We start from the raw sequence: 18,147 nt of genomic DNA on the forward strand, positions 1-18,147 counted from the left end.
TGCATGTTTTAATCCCGGCTGCTAACAGGTCCGGCCGCCACCAAGTGACGGTCTCTTGGCAGATGAACGCATAATTATTTCGACTGGGCCTCAACCAAACATACTGACCATCGAAAATGTCGGGCCCTTCCAGTTTGACCATGTGATTTCTATGGAGCAGTCGCAGAGCCAAACCTTCAAGGAAACTGTCGAGCCGCTTATGCATCTTGTATTCGATGGTGAGTTTTGACAGTCACAAAAATTCAGCCTTGAATTATGGAAAAGCTCCAGTTCTCGCCGACTTTACCGTTTACACGCATCAAATCTGTCGTCCCTATACTAGTAACATTGAAAGGTGAAAACTGTAACTCTGCGAGAACTGTAACTTTTCCATAATACAATGGAAAAATTAAGAAAATCACAACTTTCATTCACACAAACACACACAATTCTCGGCCGAATAGGGCGCTCCATGTTAAGGACGGTCCTTGCTCATGGAGGAAAACGAGAAGTGTGAGGTGTGAGTGATTGATTATGTATTGTGAATTTAGCAAACTGTAACGTTCTAGGGTACGACGCCTCTGTAATCGCCTTCGGCCAGCCGGACTCTGGCAAGAGCTACACAATTTTTGGCCCAGAGATGCACTGCGCCCTGAGTGAAACAGAGCACGGATTGCTGCAGAGGACATCAAGAGAGATCTTCAACCGTATTTCGGTTGGAAATTTTTTTAGTTAAGGCGATTTGAGTCTAAACTTTTCTCTGCAGAGTTTTCCTAACCGAAAGATCAAGGTGTATGCGTCTTTCGTAGAAATTTACCAGGAGGTGATGAGAGATCTGCTCAATCCAGACACAACTAACCTGAGAATTATGGATGATCCTTGCGTAAGTTTGCACATCACCAGGGCTGTGAAAATGAAACAACCGACTATTTTTGCCTGTACCTTCAATTGTTGTGGGATAACTTTTATTCTAAAAATTATTTTTCAGTGAAAACTTTCCATGAGAACATGTTGCTAATTTTAGATCATAAATATTAGGAAAGCTGTGATTTTCATTAGGCTTGTAATTAGAAAAAGCGTTCAAATCATGTGTTATAGAGAGAGAAAATCGCAATACAATTTTTCAGCTAAGGAAAATTAAAAATAACTTCCAAGTGTCACTTTCATATGTTTTTAAAGGTTGTGCATTTGGTACAGTGCTTCTTAAGAAATGACTAAATATCATTAGACTTTGCAGTAAAATTCTAAATTAAATGGATAAAAAGTTAGTCAAAAGGGCTAAAAGGATGTCCCAAAAACTTTTTAATTTGCAAGGAAATCTGCCGATAAACCTTGCTTAAAATTCACAGCCTTTCACATCACATTGCCACCACATATTAAATATAATTTGACCAAACGCTTTCCATAGATGGGAATCAAGATTGAAGGTGCAGTTTACGCCGAGTGTCAAAACACTGCAGATGTCCTACATTTGATGATGACTGGTCTCGCCAATAGGCAAGCTGATGACTGTGCGCATGCCATCTTCACCATAGTCATCAACCAACTCATTCCATCAAGTATATCACCAATATTATTCCCAAGCAACTGATTCGATTATTTTGCATCCACAGCTGACAACAAAGTGGTGCAAAAAGTCTCTCTGGTTACATTTGTAGACCTTGCCGCGGCTGAAAGGTTGAGCGCTGGAAGCAGCGTGAGAATTGATGCCAGTGTTGCTGCTTTGAGCAGCCTTCTTCGTAGCCTTTCGAGGAAGAGCAATTACGAGTTTGTGCCTTACAAAGTGTCAAAACTCACGCATATTTTGAAAGTAAGAAGTTACACAAAATTGAGCAGTCAAAACTATTGGTTTTAGAAGGGCTCATAACAGTTTTTCAATACCCTCTATGTATTAATTAGATGCAACACTCATTACTTTGCACCATTTAATTCCAAAATGTGTGGAAAAGTAATTATGAACTCTTTTAAATCGGCCCCTAATTATTAAATGTTAAAATGGTTTATTAGAAGAAACTTTAAAGATAATTTAAATTTCAACCCTCCATAATTATCTTTCATTGACTATTATTATTTTATTTTGTTCTCACGTGAAATAATTTCTTTAGCCCTCCGTGGGTGGAAGAGCACTTACATCATTTTTGTGCTGTGTTTCGCCTCTCGCTTCGGACACCGCTGACACCATCACCACATTAAACTTTGGAGAATTGGCCAGACACGTTATCAACAGACCTATTTCAAATTCGTTTGTTCGTGAGATCAACATTGCCAGCCAGGAAAGTGAAACAGTAAATTTAAATAGGAATGAAGTTAAGGAACTCTCTGAAAATATCTTTGGGTTAGTTTTGTTTGTTGATTTGTTTTTCATGATTTATTTTATTTAATTCATTATTTCAGAATTGAATTTGTCATGGGACAGTGGCGGAATCTTCTGACTGGTGCTGAGGAACTGTTTCAAAATTTAACAGAGGGCAAATCTGTATCAAACGAGGAATTGGAGCAGATGCAAAGATGGTTGTGCTTGAAGCAGGAGTGTGAAGAGATTGCAGAAAGCCAGCAGACCGAAAGTCTAAGCATCCTCCTTCAAAAGTCTTTGAATACTCTTGGTAAGGGAAATCATTTTATCTTGATTAATTGGATGTAATAATTTTACTAGAATATTAACAAACTGGTCAAAGACATTTAATAAAACTATGAGTATGATGAATTGGAGAATGTCGTCTGTCCTTGCAGTCTATTTTATATTAATAATCATGCTTTGTGTCATACTTTTTGCGCTCTCATGAAAGAAAAAATAAAGGATTGTTGATGAATTCAACGTTTTTGTTAATTGAATTCACGTTGAATTTAATTTTGGATGATTAACCAATTTAAGTCAGATGTTCAACATCTTATTCTAAACTTCATGTGTTTCTTTAACAGGTTTGAGTGGCACATCGGAAGTGAAAGTTAGTGAAAACGAAAGTAATTCGGTGAACAATAACAATCGCCAAACACCAGTGTATGACGCGGACAGTGACAGCACAGACGAAGAGATGGTTGGAAATGGAACGCACCACGCAAAATCAAGCACAGCAACTGGCACAGATGACGAAAAGGAAAGCAGAGGAATAAGCACACCTGAGTTGAATGCAAAAGTGAACACTCTGTTGGAACAATTCCGCTCAGAACACAACTCCAATGTCTGTGATGTTATTGGCATGAATATGACTGACGATGAACACATATCGCCTAAATGCTGTAAATATTCTTTATATCCAAATTTGTACTATTTTTAAAAACAACTTTTTTCTAGCATTTGACTTTGACCAGCTCTTCGCGACTGACGAAAATGAGCCTGTTACGGTGAAAAGTAGTGAAAAGAGGACCATTGTTGCACCTAATGAACCTGAACTTATTGTTGTGAGTAATGGATTTTTGGTTATATCCTGATAAATCAAAGTCCAGTTAGGAAACTTTTATAAGTTGATACTTTGTTTTTTGACAAAACTTTTAGACTTGGAACTCTAGGGGATGAGGGATAAAATTGATCTTGGATGTTTGATTTTTCTTTGGAACGAAATTAAATTTAATTCATTTTGAGTGGGTAATTTTTAATGTAATTAATAATTCACACATCTTTACCTGACAATAATTCTTAATTTAAAACTCTTGAACGCCTTGATCTTTAATCTAAATTTTCCACAGGAAATTCCTGCCTCTAATGAGTGTGGAGACATTGTTATTAGAAGTAGATCTGCTAGACATACTCCACTGACTGATTCAGACATGGATGCCAATACTGAGAAAAAGGATTGGGATCCTGTCAAAGCTAAGCACAACCGCCTTAAAAAAGTGATGATCGAACTGCAGTCATTGCAAACAAGAATTCTTGACTTGCGGAGAGTTGTTGAGCTTAAGGTGCGGCTTTGTACTAGCTCCTTTTTGCCCTTCCCTAAATTTAGTTTTAGGAGGAGATGTTGAAAGACCTGATTGCACACGCGGACCTACGGCAGTCACTGAAGGCCAAGGTGCTAAGCAAGTATAATCAAGCCCTGGAAATGGTCAGCTTTTGCACCGCGAAATTAGCGCAGAGTGAGAAAGTTGCTGCGTCGGATCCACGTAGCAGGCACCATTTAGAAATTGTTGAAACGTGCAGGGAGCTTTTGAAGCAGTACACGGAGCAGTTCGAAGACGCAACCACTGTTTATAGACTGCTGGACAACACTCCTAAAAAGTAGCTGTGATTTATGATATTCAGTATTGATTTTTAAAGGTGAATTTTTCTGTTTCTAGGGCAATAGAATTTGAGAGGAGCCTGACAAGTTCGCGCAGGCAGCTTGAAAAGTTGAGGAAACTTTTTATCAGACAAGAAAAATATAAAGATATGCTGGAAAAGGAGCAGCTCATGCTCAGAACAGCAAGCCCACAGAATGTACGCCCAATATGTTTAGTTTTGATGTCAGAAAAATCAACACGCTGTTTACAGAGGCCAGAATCCTGTGGGATTCCTCTTGATGAGGATCTTTCAACTGATGGGTCTGTTGACACTTTGGAGGCCAATGAAGATTTTGATATCAATGAGGTATGATTATTTAACAGTATACAGGCGTTTGGACTAGTTTTTTAAGTTACAACATCTATGACACGTCTTCTTAACCATTTCAAGATGATTTAAAACATTCAGGGCCAGTTACTGTGCAATCAGCGCTGGAAAAATCAATTTTTTACTCTTCTAAGTCAAGGGTGGAGAAGGGTTGAATAGGGGTGAGGGTTCTACCCTGAACCCCTTTTGGCTTGTCAGAGGGTATCAAGGTGACTTAAACGATATGTGGTTTTCGCATTTCTGACCAGCAGATGTTGATTATTTTAATGTGTTGATGAATATCTACTGATCCCAACAATGATTACAAGCCTAAATAAATACTTTTAGGAAGAAGACATTGCAGTTCCTACTCCTGAAAATGAGCGTGATCCGCAATGGCAAAGAAAGGAAATCCATAGGTTGAGGAAACTAAAAAATAATGTTATAACTGATCTCACCGAACTGCGGAACAAGTTAAAAGATGTAAATATTTTCTCTTATTTTCTTTTTGTTTTTCACATGGGATTTTTCGTAGACTAAATATCTAGAAAAAGAGGAACTTTGGAACCTGTATAAATTAGAAGAGGCAATTGATGCCATTGACACTGCCATAGAGTATAAAAACGAAATAATCTCTAACATCAACTCAGGGTCAACTGTGAATAGAGTCTGGGAAGAGGTAAGTGTTGATTTCTGTCTTTTTGCCCTGTAAAAAATGTGGATTTCAAAAGTTGAAGTCATGTGGTCTAAATATTATTTGCGTGAACTTTATCTCAGAACTTAACACTTGTTTTATTCATAGAGAACAATTCAAATCTATCTGCAATTTTCACTTGTGCTCTTATTATTTGAATGATAGATATTAAAAATATATTTACAGAATGAAGATGTTCTTTTAAAACGCCTCTCTGGACTGTCGTTAAACGAAACCAAACTGCTCCTCTACAAGTATTTCAAAAAATGCGTTGACATGCGGGATGGAGGCAGACAACTAGCAGTTCAACTAGCGCAGCAAGATGTGAGTTTTGACTTATCTCTGAACTATTTAAATAATCAACCAAATGTTCAGACGCACAGCGAAATATTGGCTTGGAAGCTGCATAAAGTTGGCATTCAGACGGAGGAAGCGCGTGATGCCACCGCGAAACAGTTTTTGGCCAAAGAAATGGACCATCAGGAACAGCTGCACAAGCTGCTTGCTACCCTGAGTGAAAGCAGCCAACAATTAGCCGAAGCGACAAGAGCAGCAGTGGCCACCCGCTTCGACATGGAACTTAGACAGGGCGACCGTGTGATTAAGAAGAAAATGGAGGACATGAGACTCATGGTGCACACCAAAGGTAGGATCATATTTTTAAAATAAAATGAAATTATATATAATTGCTATGTTGACTGTCTCAGAATTAAATTCGTAAACAGATGGTTAATATGAAATTTCCAAAAGAGAAAGATTTTAATTGTCAGCTCTGTATGATGGCTGTTATAGGTATTACAAAACTTTCTTTTGCTCTTTTTATCCCTGTCCGAGGACCGGGAAGGGCGCGAATGCTGAAACCCGGGTCCCGATAACACCGCGAACAGATAACAAAGTTTGAAAGTTAAACAAAATCTCTACATCATTAAAATCATCTGGGGAAGTCCTGTCCAAATTGAAAACTTAAAAATGATAATTATTATCATTCAACCCAATGAAAATCATGCACGGAAGTCATCCTAAAATATTTATTATTTAAATACGATAACGACGTAATAATCACTTTCCTGTCGTTTTGTTTAGAAATTTTATATATTTCTAGATTTTTTATTTGTCTATAATTTTCCATATTGGTTTTGTGTTGCATGAGAATACCTCTCCTAGTAATTGGGAGTGAATCCACTTTTTTAATTTATGGTGGACTCTTTCATTGTTATGCTGCAACACAGACGGTTAATAATTAAGGTATTTATTTCCTGAATGTTCTCAGGTAATGGTGGCGGTGCGTCATCACACCACCTTGGAAGATCTGGCTTTCCAGGATTTGACGCCCTTGCTGCTGAACTGCCACTTGCGTTGCAACTTAACGCGCATGACAGCACCAGGGGAAAACTCGTCCCTCCAAAACGGAAAGGAAGGGACTATCAAGATTAGTGGCTTGCCAGTTGACTAATTTCTTCTCGTCTCTACTTGGTCAAGTTCCTTAGAACACGAATCGTCACTTCTTGCTTTTCAATTAAAATGGTGCGCAAAAATGAAATCTTTTAATTTAATACTGCATAATATTGTTTGAAACTTAATTTATTAACAAAAAGTATTGATCTCGAGCTTAACAGCTTAACTTTAATTGTAAAAACAAACGATCTTGAAACTAGATCTTGCTATCAGGTCAATATTAAGTACATGTGATTTGGGAGCCCAAGATGCATTTTTCGTAAATTTTAATAAATTTTAAATCCTTGCGGGCTAACAAATAAGTATCACTGTCTTGATATCAAAAATTGCAACATAATTTAATCTTTGTTTTAGAGCCATTGCATGCTTGGCTTGTTTTCTAATATAAAATTGTTTTATTGCTTTCAAGAAGTTATTTTTCTTAAAACTTTGAACCTCAGATAAAATAATCACATACACTATCAACGACTCTAGGTGATGAGGGCAGAAGTCTACGAATAAATTCACGCTTATAAAAATCCCGGTAAAAGATGTGCCACTTTTGAAACAAAATAATTTTGCCATCTGTCATTGAATAAAAATTCGAGAAGAAACAGAGTTCCGTTTGATTTTTCATTCCTACAAAACTGGTTTCGCACAATCGTTTCTTTCCACGCCCGGCTTTATCCAAAAATAGAAACAAACAACTGAATAGATGCAGGCAAAAAGCTCAGAATAAAACAAATCTAATTTGAATTTATTTTTATCCCATTTCCTTCCATGAAAATAATTCGTACTTAAGCCATTTAAATATGCAGAAAATTTTAAATAATGTTACTCAAATGAGAGGCTTATTGTTAGTGGGTTTCCCTATTTTTAAACGTCTTAAAAACAGGGCAAGTCAATTTCGCAAAACTCACCACGGTTTTTTGTGCAAATAAAAACAGCTGAAAAATAACACATATTTCGAGCTATTCCAAATTTTGCCCCTGAAAACGGTCAATGCGCCAAATAAGATAAGACGTTGGGAAAATTTAGATTTAATTTTTATAAATCCTTCTTTATTTTCCGGAAAAAAATGACTGGACTGTCATTCTGTAACATGTCCACAATTTGGTTGAAAACTATACCACAAACCCCACACGATGCACCGCGGAAAGGCATTTAAATTTTAAAAAATTGGCACATGCACCGAGTCCCACAGTAAAGCGAGATCAGAGATAAAGGTGCCTTTGTTAGTCAGTGGGTTAAATCGCCTTTATCGCGTCGATACAAGCCAGCTGGCTGCATGACCAGATAGCGTGGCCAGATACACGCACAAACAAGTCATTTGATACCGCCCCAGGCGCGCTCTCGCACACACATTATTTTATATATATTAATAATGCTGGGTGTGCATGTAAAGGTCTCTCGATCGCCGTTTTCTCCCCCTGTCAGCTGCCTTCCTTTCCTACGAGTATCGCCCCTGCCGCTGTCCGCCGCCGCCGTTGCCGCTGCCTCTCTCGCTCCCTCTCATCACGCACAAAGTAGCACGGGCCGCGCTCTCTCTCCATTCTCTCCGCCCTTACTTCCTATTAAAAGGAAGGAACCTGCTTCCAACTAAACTCTCGCTTGCAAAACACAAAAGAGGCGCACGATACGCACCAATGCGCCCTAATAGTGGAACCAGCCGACTGATTTTCGTGCTGGAACTCGGGTTTTTTAACCAACCCACCTTGAGGTGCGGAATTCTTTGCTTTTATAATGAATGAAAAAAGTCAAAAGCTTCGATTGAAATATTCGGTGTTTGATAAACTTACTTTAATGGATACCTTTAAAAAGCTTACTAGTCATCAGAGAGGAAGCAATAATTTAAATGCTACAAAATTAAATGTATTCAATTGCTACGAATATAGCAGTAAACCCTTGGAACAGTTTGTGAACAGGGTTAGCATATTGACTCTACATTACCTTTTTGTGTGAATTCGCTCCAATGAGTTGCGCAATTTTATGTTAAAAGAGTGGATTGAACTGTATTTCAAAAATACCTCAATAGCAAAAACCACTGAAATCTTGATTTCCCATGGCACTCGACGCATATTCCGAGAATTAAAATAACGAACCACGAGATTTTCCCCATAAAATTGCGCATAAGTGGCGCGTACGATATTTTTTTCGCATTTGAATGACTGTGCGTAATCATGTCATCGACACACAGCGCGCCCCCCGTATAACATACTGCATGTATGCAGAAGAGGTAGGTGCGTGCATTTTACATAGAGCTGACGCAGCCCCTATCTGAGTGTGGCACGAGTGTACATAAATATGTATAAAATGCAGCGTGGGTCAGGTGCACATGCACTTGAATATGCGGGCGCCGCAGAGCGCAAAAAAAGCTACGGCTGGCTGTAGAGGCTGCAGCTTCCAAGAATGAAAACAATTCGAGTGAAATTTTTTCAGAATTGCAATTCTTATCCGCGAAAGTGATAACGTCATTAAAATTGAGGGGAGAGTTAGACGAGGAAGCTGACAGAAGTGTGTATGCAAGCAAGTAAGCAAGGGGGAGCCCGTGGCAAACGCTGCGTCCCCCTAGGCCGGATTGAAAGGAGGTGCGCGCACGCATTATTTTTCACTGCAAACAAAATTGTTTAATAGCACCTGGCCGCGCCGCCTGCTATTTCTAATGTGTATAGATGGCTATCTGACAAAAAAACTCCATTGAATACCACCTTGCGCAATCGATATTAAAAAGCGTGACACAACAAACTCAACCCTTTTACCTTTCCAAAGAATGAGCTTTGACGTATTTAATTCACTGCACAACGAAGGAAAACATTTATAAAATTATTTAGAACACTAAAAGGGTTGCAGTGAAAAGAAAAAAATCATCTGGCTAAACTCTCTTTCGAGTTAGTTTTAGTAATTAAAACATCACCGTACATATAAGATTTAAAACAATTTTAATAGAAAGCAATCAATAAATATCACACAACCTCCCTCAATTTGTAAAAAATTACGTTTCTTTTCACATGTGAAACACAACGTTACGGCTTTTGTCGTGGCCCTCGTTTTCGTCGGGTTTTATGTTCCACTGACTTATGGCGGGCGGCTCGACCACCTGCATCAGTTGCAGAAGCCGCTCAAGGTGATCTAGTTCCTCGGCTGACAATATGCCCCTCAGGTCCAGCTTTCCCGAGCCTCTTCCCTGCAGCACCCCGTGGTGTCCGCTGTTTTTCCTCGAAGTGCTCACCGAGCCCACGGGCGTCCAAAAGCGCCTGGCCCTTATTGAAGCGAGCAGCCGCCTCCTCTCCGCGGCGGCCGAAAGGTCCAGGTGGCGTGCCTCCTTGGACAGGGTCGCCTCCAGTACTGTTAGTTTTGAACTGGTGATCGACCTGAGAACGAGAAATTTTAATTTGAGAAAGATTGAATTTTAGTACCTGACAAAGTGATAAGAGTCCCAGGCGCCGGTTGAAGCCAAAACATGTCAAGACAAATAAAGTTTCAGCTTTCAAACAACGAGGATAAATTCGATTATTTACTCTGCTGAATATTACATGGAGGTAAGGGAAATTGAGGATTTCAATAGTTTCTGACCTGCTTTTTCACTAAACGGGAAGATGGGATACTCATAAATGCAGTGCAAGGCGACCGGAATTTTTTTATTTAAATTTACGGACTTGCCTAGGTAGAGAATTTAACAGATATAAAGGAGTTGGAGAAGATGACAGTTAAAAATCGGCAGGAATCGAGGCAAGGAGAGAGGCGGGCACGGCGCCTGCAGGAAACAAAGGTAGGCTTCCCGTCGGGCTGGCGAGCCGAGTGGGTCGGCAGGTCTGGGGGCGACGGAGCACTTACCTGGACATCGGCGGGGCGGGTCGGGCCGAAAAGCAGCGTGGTGGTCGGCGGTGCGAGCACGACTGACGACGGCGGCGGCAGCAGCACATGGTAATTATTATTGATTGCGAGCGAGGCATCAAAATTATCGGATTTTGGCGGCGTGTCGGCGCGGAATCAATAGGCATCACGCTTCTGCCATGTGCCCGAGCAAAACAAAGGGTCGCGGGGCGGCCGTCGGCGGGTGTCAGGCGGCCCGGGGCCCGTGGGTGGGCCGGGGCCGACGGGGGCGCGCGGGACGGCGCGCGACGGCGTCGGCACTCGGCGCTGGCGTCGCGGCGGAGGCGTTCGGCTCGGAGGCCGGGGGCTGGGGTCGGGGCCAGCCATTTCACTCTCGCGGCAGCTGGCAGCTGCGACTGGCGTGCCTTTCGGCAGAGCTACAGGGCAGCGCGGTGGGGCGGACGGTGGTCGACCGCTGACGGGGTTGCACAGGGCACGCCAGTACGGGGTGCGCGATTCGCTGCGCGCGCGGCCCACTCGCAAACATGGTGGCCGCAGTGAGTTGTGGGTGAACGCGGTGTTGGCGTGTGTTTCGGCCCGAAAAATTATGCCCGATTCGACCACTGGTTTCGGCAATCGCGTCGCGGACCGTCGGCGGGGTTGCGTGTGATCGGTTGCGTGTGCGTGTTCGCAGCAGCGATGGACGGCGTGGCCGAGATGGAGCAGCACTCGAGGGAGACGACGGTCGATTCGTCGCCGAGTTCTACGCATGCCGACCTGATGTCGCCTGGCGGTAACGGCGGTGGCGGTGGCTGCGGCGGCGGCGGCGGGCTAAGCCCGTCGGTGGTGTCGTCGCGCTCACTCGCCGCCTCGTCTTCGGAAGGTGCGGGCGACTCACCTCCTAGCCCGCCGGACGTTACAAAGCAGCAACTCATACGGCAGCTGGTGATCCACCACCCGTCGCTGGTCGTCAAGCAGGAGGAGGTGGGCAGTAGCGCGTCGGCCGGTGCCGCCGCCGAGGACCTCTCGCCGGCCTCCGTTAAGCAGCAGCAGCAACAACAGGAGTTGTCGGTGATCGTGCCGGCGCACGAGGACGGCTCCTCACAGCTCGACTCGCAGGAGCTGCTGAGTCCGGGCAAGTTGTCGCCCTCGTCGGGCATCGCCGGCATGATCGACGCGTCCGACTTCCGGGCGCTCCAGCCCGAGCCCACGTACCAGACGCTGACCTCGGTCAACGGCAGGATGTCGCCACCGGGCTTCAGCCCGACGTCGTCGTACGCGACGTTGACGCCGCTGCAGCCGCTGCCGCCGATCAGCACCATGAGCGACAAGTTCGCGTACGGCCACGCGGCGTCCAACGTGTCCGGCTCGTTCACCGTGATGCAGAACAACGGGCTGGCCGGTCTGGGCATGGCCTACGCGCCCTACGACAAGCTGCCCTCGATGGGCATGTCGCCGCCGTCGCACTACTCGTCGTCGCCCAACAACTGCCAGATGCAGCAGCACTCGCCGTTGTCGCCGCAGAGCGCGTACGGACAGAACGGCGGCGGGCCCGGCGGCCCCGGCGCCGGCATCCACTCGCCGCCGACGCACAAGTCGCTGTCGCCGAACGGCGGCGGCGGCCCCGGCGGAGGCTACATGGGGGCGCCGCACTCGCCCACCCTCAGCCCGCCGTCGGCGTCGATGCACTCGCCGACGCTGGTGGTGAGTCCCAACTTCGCGTCGTCGGCCGGCGGCGGTGTCAACGGCCTCGGCGCCGTGTCGCCGCAGGCGCCGCAGCAGCAGCACCACTCGCCGATCCACTCGCCGTCGCCGCCCGTGGCCAACACGGTGGTGGTGTCGGCGCCGCCGTCGCTGGCCCTCAAGGTCAACAGCGGCGGCGGCAGCAATTCATCGTCGGCCGGCTCCTCGTCGGCGTCGACGGCCGCCGCGGCCGCCGCCGCCGAAATCGAGGAGATCAACACTAAGGAGCTGGCGCAGCGAATCAGCGCCGAACTCAAAAGGTACAGCATCCCTCAAGCCATTTTCGCACAACGCGTTCTATGCCGATCGCAAGGAACTCTTTCAGATTTATTGCGCAACCCCAAACCGTGGTCGAAACTTAAATCGGGCCGGGAAACTTTTAGACGTATGTGGAAATGGCTGCAGGAACCCGAGTTCCAACGGATGTCGGCGCTTCGACTCGCAGGTACGTTCCCATCGCCCTGAGCGCACCCGACGCGCCGCCTCCGCCGCCCCCGCTCGCCCCCGGATACGGACGACCACCGAGCGTCGGGGCGGCCGGCGAACCGTCGGAGCCTCGGCCACCGTCTCCGCCTTGCACTGGCGTTTCCCGCCAAACGCCCGTCCGACGCGGAGGCGGTGCCTTGGGCTTTTTTGTCCTGCACACGCCGGCCCCAAGCGCACGTCTTCCCGAACGGGAAAGATCTGCGCTTCGGGCCGGTCTTTCTTTACCAAACTTCAGCCTCGATACCCGGCCAAGGGGTGATCAAATTTCCCGAAATGATGAAAAAGAAATGTGAAAATCATCTCCATTTAGAAATATCTCGAATTTCAAGGCCGTACTTTTCACCAAAATGTTCAAAAGTGGTTTGAAGGTTTTAAAAAAATACACACATGGGGAACTTTACTTTGCTCTGATTGAAAACCTCTAGCTGTGTGAAAAAATTGAAAAGTTGAACTATCGCCCACGTTCTCGTACATGACCTCTCAGTCCCCATCAGCAGTACATACAAACTAAACTCGTACTGCGATGTTATCTACAAAGATTTGAAAACATTTGATTGAACTCAATGTTGGACATTCCTTCCTCCGACAATACTTCCAAGATGTCATAACTTATTAGCAACCTTTCCAACGAGTGAAATGCCGATTCTCATGACGCGAAACATCTTGAAAGATGAAATCCGTGAACCTTAGTGACAATTTTTCTCTTCAATTTGTTCACATTTATGCACCTAACCTGGTTTCAAACACACATACAAGAGTAGAAAAATTAAATACATCATTGTATTCTATTCCGATCATAAAAATAATTTATGCTGAGAAGATTCTATCAGAAATCCATAAGCCATATGAATAGGGCTGTGTTTTTTTGTTCAAATTTATTGAATTTGCCTTTATGGTTGGATTTGTAACCCAACGATGCTTTTGAAAGATTCAAACTTCTTGATTTCTTTGAAACTTTCTAATTTTTATATGTGAAATGAGAAAATAAGAACCACACAAACCTTCTTAAAAATATTTTGCTGAATCAAATCTTGAAATTTATCGTTTGCAGAACAGAGACAACTAAAATTGTTTCAAACAGAGACCATTCTCATTTTCCGTACGGTTTCATTTGTGTGTAATGCTTCCCTTGGCCAGGATATTTCTATATTTGCAATTGTGAAACGTGAGCCACTTGATCCCGGTCCAGTCCGTAACAATCCGAGTGGTGGTGGGTCACGTGCCCAACACGTGCTCCAGCCAGGGAAATATATTCCGCGGATATCACTCTCGGCTCATTATATTGATCTATTTTGCTCTTTCTTGGCCTTCGTGCTACTCTCCGCTCGCAGTTTCGCGCGTTTTTCCACAGAGGCCTCCCGCCGAGCCATCTTTCCGTGGAGCCCGAAGGAGCCGAAACCTCACTCGTAGCCATAGCGACCTAAAAAACAAACGCTACGCAAATAGAGAGAGCACCGCTGCCGCCGCCGCCGCCGCCACTGCTGATGATGATTAAAACGCGACCATTCAAATGAATAATATACAGCCCCGAATTAGAGCGCTCATTCCCCCCTGCATTAACTCTTGCGGATAGAAAAATAACCTTTCCCGGCAGTGACAGCGTGAAAAGTTGAAAGCGAACCGACAAATGAAAACGCAGTGCCACATTTTCAGTCTGCCTGCTTTTTTAATACGAGTACACAGAAGCGTGCTTGGTCTCGGTGCGGTTCGCTCTCGCACGAGCGCCGTGAAAAATTGTATGCGTGGAGCGCCTGCAGAGCGCCGAGGGTAGGCAACTTGTGACACACTTGTGCTCTGCAGCACAGTGCTCTTCATAAAAAAGTACGCCGTGCTGTTAATAAAAGTGGCCGTGGGAGACCTCTAATTGCCGCCTTTGTAAGCTCAGCAACGCGACCGAATTATTCGCAGTGCATACATTACGGCGCAAAATTCAACAGGAAACTTTCGAGTAGCCCCAAGTTGGTCTCAGACAAACTCCAAACTCGGCAACGAACGCTGGGGATTTGAATTAGGAAAACTTTACCGACTAAAAGTGTTTAAACTGTAAATAATATTTTGCTAGGAAGGGTGAGACCACTTTCCAGAGTCTGCTTTATTCTCCTAAAAATATGCCGAAGTATGAACCGGATTTAAAGTTTTATGTCTTAAAATAACGGTTTAGTACAAGAACGTCATGGATCGAATGATTTTATCAGTATTGTAAATTTTAAATCCAGCAAATTAAAAATTATTTCATGTCAACTATTTTTAATTGAGTAGACAGCTTGCAAAATATATGTTTCAAAACCTAGAAAATACTGCATTTCGAAATAAACCATCTAAGTAAGATGTTTTAAGGAAGGACACGGAGTATTTTTGCTTCGGAGTTAAAGTGATGTCTCACGAAAGGCCGGCGCGCACTTGACCTTAATTCCAAGTGGCTTGAAGCGTATATGTTTCCTTCGTCGTCACTCTTTTTTTGTGAGGAATCGATTAGTTTCAGCGTGCGACCAAGAAATGAATGAATGAAAGAGCCCGTCGAATTCCTCTAGCTCTCTATTTACAACGCGTGAACTTGCATGCCGCAAGTAACGATTTTCTAATTAAACATGACGTGCTACACCAGTTATGTTGCGATACCATCTACAGGAAATGCGCATTTTAAACGAATCTGATTTTTACCGTTTGCCTAAAAATAGAGCACAAAAAGTGCAAAAATTATTCTTTTTGCATTTCACTTATAGGTGAAATACCTTTAAAAAGACATATGGATGCTTGCAATAATTAAATTATATCACTAAGCGAAAATTTAAATAGAAATAGCTAAAAGGGGAGTTGTTTTGAATGCAGCCATTTCTTCTAATGGCTCGAATTCATTTTACTTGTAATTCTATTAGTTTTTTTATTAAAGTGTTTTGATACAGGGCACAATTCAAAACATGCTACAGTCAAATTTCCAATTTTGCCCATTTTGTTTAAAATTTACTGCGGTTGACCATATTTTATTGGCAGATTGAGTTTTATCCAACGGCGTGCGAAACCTTTTGGGGAAACTCTTTTTTTTAAATAAAATAATATTGCAAGTAGGGAGACAGTCATCAAGATTTGAAAAGCGTGCAAACTTCGTAGCCACTTTTATCAAATATATACAAGACTACCCAAATCAATTTTAGCTTTAACTGAATCATTAGGAATTAGATTATATGTACATTATCTGCAACAAGGATTTTCTGGAATTATACAGTACCAATTCCCTTTAAAATGTGATTTTGCAATTGACATATTCAATTAATGACGGCACTCTTATTGGATAAATTGACTGCGATCAAGTTAAAATTTCTGGTGTGGTTTCTTCGATGGTTTCATTAGAAAATAGTTATTGAATTAGTTTAATTTGAGCGTTTGAGGAGTATCGGTCGTTTATGTTAGAGGTAAACTCTCTAGTCTAAAACATCCGGCTGGGATACCGCAAAATTTTAATTAACTAATGGCGACGGCGTGCACAGCGCAAAGGCTTCTGATGTGAGGGTGCACTTTGGGTGGCTTTTGCCTCTGTGCATAATCTCTGGCGAGGTGAGGTGTGCGCTGCGATAATTATCATCTCGTGCAAGGCGAACAATGCGAGCGCGTGTTCAGCAGGGGCGAGGAATTCCTCATTGAATATTTGCTGTCAATTATTGGCATTCTGAGCTCGACGATGCGCCTCAGCCAGCAAGCCACTCGGGCGGATTTGTGCCCGAGAGTGCCGACGGCGGTCGTCGTCGGCTCCTTATTATTTTATTACCTCGCCTGCTTCCTGCAGCTCATTAATTTACATCCCGCGCGCGAGTAATGCAACAACAACAGCTTCTCCTGCAGCTTTTATTTCGTCTTGGCTGCTCTTTTGCTCGGCATTCTTGAACACAAATTCCGACGGCGGCGAAATCCGGGAGGAATCTTTGCCCCCGGCCCGAAAAATTCTCATTCCTCCTGTTTTCTGCTAAAAGTTTGCGATGAAGATGTACACTGCCGCAAACAAAAATCATTTTATTTATTTTGAAGAAAATTGTATGTGGAAGACTTCATTCTCTCGTTGAAATTACCGACTAGTTCTTGACGTCAAATGCGTACCTTATTTCCTAAAGATTGGCCTCAAGTAAGTTCAAAAGAATAACAGAATCCAATATTTTTTCTTTTTGTAAAAAGAAGCCTCGAACGATAATTTCATTTCAAGATAAGTAAGTTATCTTTGAGGAGACAATGGAAAAATTGTTATGCTCTTAAATTTTATTAATGCCCAAGGCAAAAAAATTTTCAGTTAATTCGGTGGTTCTTGCTTTCCGTGATGCGTATTTCCCCTCCCCCTAACAGATTAATTCAAAGATATCCCTGTTTAATGTGTCTATAGCACGGGAAAATCAATTTTGCCGGTATCAATCGATTCCTGAGGGTCGAATTAAATTAAGTAGCCAAATTACTCGGTCGAGAATCCTCGGAAACGTAAAAATCATTAATTTGGAGGTTTTTAGTCTCAGCCTAGCAAATAGTGCATTAAGATCGCCGGCGACAAATCAGAGATAATAGTGGTTCTCTGAGCGATTGGTTGTAGCACTCTCCTAAGACCGAGATAGCAGTACCACAACAAGAGCCAGCGGAAGCGAGTCTAGCGTTAAGTCTAGATGCTGGCTGACCTGCTTGTTTATTGCGCTAGCAGTCGCTGTGGCGCTACTGTCTCGATCTTAGTTAGATCAGCGCTTCGATCATCAAAGATGAAAGAGCCAATCATATCCCAATTTTCTGTCTATTTCCTACACCAAAATATAGAAAAATAATAGGCGCCTGTGAGTAAATGCACGTAATTTCCTTACAGCTCCAGAATATTGATCTTGAAGGAGTAAAAATCTAGAAATTTCGCGGGTGGAAATCACTCGCTCACTCTCTCCTGTGGTTGCCACAATGAAAATCCAGCATGGTTGGCGACGCGTTGTACATTTTAATATCACATTGCGTCTTTCTCTTCGCCCCTATATCATTTTAGCGAGGTAAAAAATCACGGCCGCTTGGATGCCGGCGAAATTCTTTGTCGGTCGGCATTCCTGCTGCAAAGAGAGGGATGATTGGCAGCAATGTCGGTTTTATTCATTAACTCAGGCAGCAGCTTTTGCAACCACAATGACCTGAAATATTTTATAATATCACTCTGATAGCAAGCCGAGCCGCCGACTGCTTTCCCTTGCCTCGCGGATTATTAAAACGGGCCACATATTTTTTATTAAAACGCGATCCACCTTTGGGCAAAGAAGGAATGTTACCTGGCTGCGAGCGCGCATTCCACGATCAAAAATTATCATACACATTCCACGAACAGAGACACACGCTCCAGCTCATGGGCTGGCTTGTTTCATAATATGAAATATTTTTCAACAGCCAACGCCAAAAATTGCCATCAGCCCCTGCCATTTTTTTCATTCCTCGCTGC

At 43.5% G+C, this 18,147-nt stretch overlaps 2 protein-coding genes and 1 long non-coding RNA gene across 10 annotated transcripts in view; 2 read left to right on the forward strand and 1 right to left on the reverse strand.

Annotated features, from left to right (window-relative positions):
- Positions 1 to 7,287, forward strand: part of cos (kinesin-like protein costa) — a 31,965-nt gene extending 24,678 nt beyond the window's left edge. Inside the window, exons 3-20 of the mRNA XM_065495841.1 lie at positions 29 to 218; positions 549 to 694; positions 746 to 862; positions 1,388 to 1,538; positions 1,593 to 1,789; positions 2,085 to 2,314; positions 2,374 to 2,582; positions 2,899 to 3,216; positions 3,272 to 3,378; positions 3,664 to 3,876; positions 3,927 to 4,192; positions 4,252 to 4,390; positions 4,445 to 4,540; positions 4,889 to 5,023; positions 5,076 to 5,219; positions 5,421 to 5,558; positions 5,610 to 5,880; positions 6,505 to 7,287. Coding sequence (XP_065351913.1) covers positions 29 to 218; positions 549 to 694; positions 746 to 862; positions 1,388 to 1,538; positions 1,593 to 1,789; positions 2,085 to 2,314; positions 2,374 to 2,582; positions 2,899 to 3,216; positions 3,272 to 3,378; positions 3,664 to 3,876; positions 3,927 to 4,192; positions 4,252 to 4,390; positions 4,445 to 4,540; positions 4,889 to 5,023; positions 5,076 to 5,219; positions 5,421 to 5,558; positions 5,610 to 5,880; positions 6,505 to 6,668 — 3,231 coding nt within the window. The 3' untranslated portion in view covers positions 6,669 to 7,287. The remainder of the gene's footprint in view (positions 1 to 28; positions 219 to 548; positions 695 to 745; positions 863 to 1,387; positions 1,539 to 1,592; positions 1,790 to 2,084; positions 2,315 to 2,373; positions 2,583 to 2,898; positions 3,217 to 3,271; positions 3,379 to 3,663; positions 3,877 to 3,926; positions 4,193 to 4,251; positions 4,391 to 4,444; positions 4,541 to 4,888; positions 5,024 to 5,075; positions 5,220 to 5,420; positions 5,559 to 5,609; positions 5,881 to 6,504) is intronic.
- A 2,303-nt stretch (positions 7,288 to 9,590) lies between these two features.
- On the reverse strand, positions 9,591 to 10,987 carry LOC135947518 (uncharacterized). Its single transcript, XR_010575636.1, has 2 exons — positions 10,503 to 10,987; positions 9,591 to 10,039 (listed from the first exon to the last, which is right to left on the reverse strand). It is a non-coding gene; the product is annotated as an uncharacterized LOC135947518 (long non-coding RNA).
- Positions 10,988 to 10,994: 7 nt separating this feature from the next.
- The window catches only part of onecut, a 42,773-nt gene continuing 35,620 nt past the window's right edge, over positions 10,995 to 18,147 (forward strand). For 2 of the 8 annotated variants that reach the window (XM_065496446.1, XM_065496448.1), the window contains exon 1: positions 10,995 to 12,669. In XM_065496446.1, the coding sequence (XP_065352518.1) occupies positions 11,181 to 12,669 (1,489 nt within the window). In that variant the 5' untranslated portion in view covers positions 10,995 to 11,180. The remainder of the gene's footprint in view (positions 12,670 to 18,147) is intronic. The other 6 variants (XM_065496449.1, XM_065496450.1, XM_065496442.1 and 3 more) reach the window with 3 other exon arrangements.

The sequence above is a fragment of the Cloeon dipterum genome, chromosome X, assembly GCF_949628265.1.
Source record: "Cloeon dipterum chromosome X, ieCloDipt1.1, whole genome shotgun sequence".
Taxonomy (NCBI): domain Eukaryota; kingdom Metazoa; phylum Arthropoda; class Insecta; order Ephemeroptera; family Baetidae; genus Cloeon; species Cloeon dipterum.